Consider the following 2159-nt stretch of genomic DNA (forward strand, 5'->3'; position numbering starts at 1 on the left):
GTCGAGTGTCTTGCTGTTTTTGTGTTTGGGAAATCGGGATCATTCGATTGGGGTGTGGGTTTGTAACGGGCGTGGTACAACCACGTGTTATCACGTGGTATATCTATAACCAGTGCCGGCATTTAATTGGTCAGATCAAGCATCATCAATTTTTTAAAGGCTCTCCTAGCTCACAGTAGAGGAACAATGGCAAATGAAGATACACAGTGGCATACCTTGCTGCTAGTTCGCTCCAGTATTGCTGCAGGAGCTCTTCTTAGCTGCATCTTAGTGTTTATACTCGCTGCTGCTTCTAATTGGTCGTGATTTATAAAATTTTAAGAATTTTAAATCTGATGATCTAAGGAAATTTGGTAAAAATCTACGAATTTTTTTGTCAAAATTTGAAATGTAGGAATTTCTGGGGGAAAATTGGAAATTTCTAATTAATGCCCCTGGAGACACTGCTTTTAGTTTAAAAAGCAGGTTCTTCGAAGAACAATGGCAAATGAAGAAACACAGTGGGATAGATCTACCTTGCTGATAGTTCGCTCCAGTATTGCTGCAGGAGCTCTCCTTAGCTGCATCCTAGTGTTTATACTTGATGCTGCTTTTACCTGTAGAGATAAAGATGCTCGTAAACTCCCAACCCTGCGGCTCATCCTCTACATAACTCTAGCCTCTATTGCTCGTTCCATTATTATAATAATCCAGGTCTCACCAGTCCTTGACTCTTCTCTCCATCATAATGACATGTACTGTGTCACAACTGGATACTTATACAGGACCGTCTCTATGATGGGTATACTCTTCACACTGACTGCTACAGTACACATGCTTCTCGTTACATTTGCTGTGAAATATTCGTGGAAGTTTGAAGTTGGTTATGTGCTAGTATCAATTATATTACCATTAACGTATACATGGATACCATTTACATATGACAAAGCATTGCTCCAGGGTTGGTGTTCTGTCAGTACCAATGACACATGTCACCAGCTTCAATGGGGTATAATATATAATGCTGATATCCCACGCCTCATTGTTGAAGCGATAAACACTTTCCTTGTCATAGTGACATTGTCTTGTGGTATGCCTAGAAGATGTATTCAAATGAAAAAAGATGGAGAAGAAATTGGTGTTTTGATGAAGCAGGTTCTTCCAATTCTGGTGCATTCTGTGTTTTACTTGGGGATCAATTGGTTCAGCTTAACTGACCATTTGCGCAATGGTACATGTAGCTCACATGGAAAAGGCATTCAATTAGCACATGCTATAACATCAGCAGGTCGTGGATTACTAGTAGGGATTACATTTAGTGCCTATTATTTTATAATACTGTATATTCGTTGGAAACACCAAAATGCCACTGTAGATGTCTATGGAACCATTTCTGCATCATCTTCTCTAACGGATTCACAAAAAATCAATTAATAATTGACGATTAATGATGATAATTAAATGTATCTCTTGACTTAATCTTAACCATTTTGTGAAATTATCTTTTAGAATAGTTATGAAAACATAGTTTTAAAATTACTTTCTTTTTAATATCCAAATTTTTCATTAAGTTTAGTTCTCCCATCTCCAGTTTGATCTACAGCAAATAGAGAACACTCTTGAAACATAGATACATAACATTTACATGTGCACATGTGGTAGTCAAACAAACCTTCAGGTGGTAGCCATGATGCATAGTTATCATCTTCTTGCCATTGATTGCCCTCTTCCTTCTTGTCAGTTGGTTCCTTTCTAATTGGTAAAGAAGGACCAATTACTTTCTTTTTAGGAGGAGGAGGGAGGAGAGAAGGTGAAAGAGAGGGTGTAGTGTTGGAAGGAGGGTTGTCATTATCAGTAGATCTGGAGTTGTCATGACTATCAATAGTATCACAAGACAAGAGTGTTTGTTTTAACGGTTGGGATTGGATTACATCATTGGGCTCAAGTTGCTCTTGTGTATTCAGAGCTGGATTAAAAGGATTATCCTGACATTCAGTTTGTTTAGTGAATATTTTTGAAGAGGGAGGAGTGGAAATAGTACCAATCTTTATTGAATCAGGCAATCTGTATGGCTCTGCCACTTTAACAAGCTTCCTCAGTCGTACTTCTTCCTAGAATATCAGTAACAGTAGAAGAAAGAGAGGGAGGGATTAAATAAGGTACATGTAGAGTGAACAGAA

General features: G+C 38.0%; 2 protein-coding genes across 2 annotated transcripts in view; both read right to left on the minus strand.

The window, feature by feature from the left end:
• LOC105312230 (gamma-butyrobetaine dioxygenase-like) overlaps window positions 1-266 on the minus strand; it is a 6708-nt gene extending 6442 nt beyond the window's left edge. The window contains exon 1 of the mRNA XM_019994837.1: window positions 175-266. Coding sequence (XP_019850396.1) covers window positions 175-266 — 92 coding nt within the window. The remainder of the gene's footprint in view (window positions 1-174) is intronic.
• A 1183-nt stretch (window positions 267-1449) lies between these two features.
• Window positions 1450-2159, minus strand: part of LOC100633382 (kanadaptin-like) — a 4790-nt gene continuing 4080 nt past the window's right edge. Inside the window, exons 10-11 of the mRNA XM_011404711.2 lie at window positions 1652-2090; window positions 1450-1576 (exon numbers count right to left, since the gene is read on the minus strand). Coding sequence (XP_011403013.2) covers window positions 1527-1576; window positions 1652-2090 — 489 coding nt within the window. The 3' untranslated portion in view covers window positions 1450-1526. The remainder of the gene's footprint in view (window positions 1577-1651; window positions 2091-2159) is intronic.

Source organism: Amphimedon queenslandica, unplaced genomic scaffold, assembly GCF_000090795.2.
Source record: "Amphimedon queenslandica unplaced genomic scaffold, v1.1 AMPQUscaffold_13465, whole genome shotgun sequence".
Lineage (NCBI taxonomy): Eukaryota > Metazoa > Porifera > Demospongiae > Haplosclerida > Niphatidae > Amphimedon > Amphimedon queenslandica.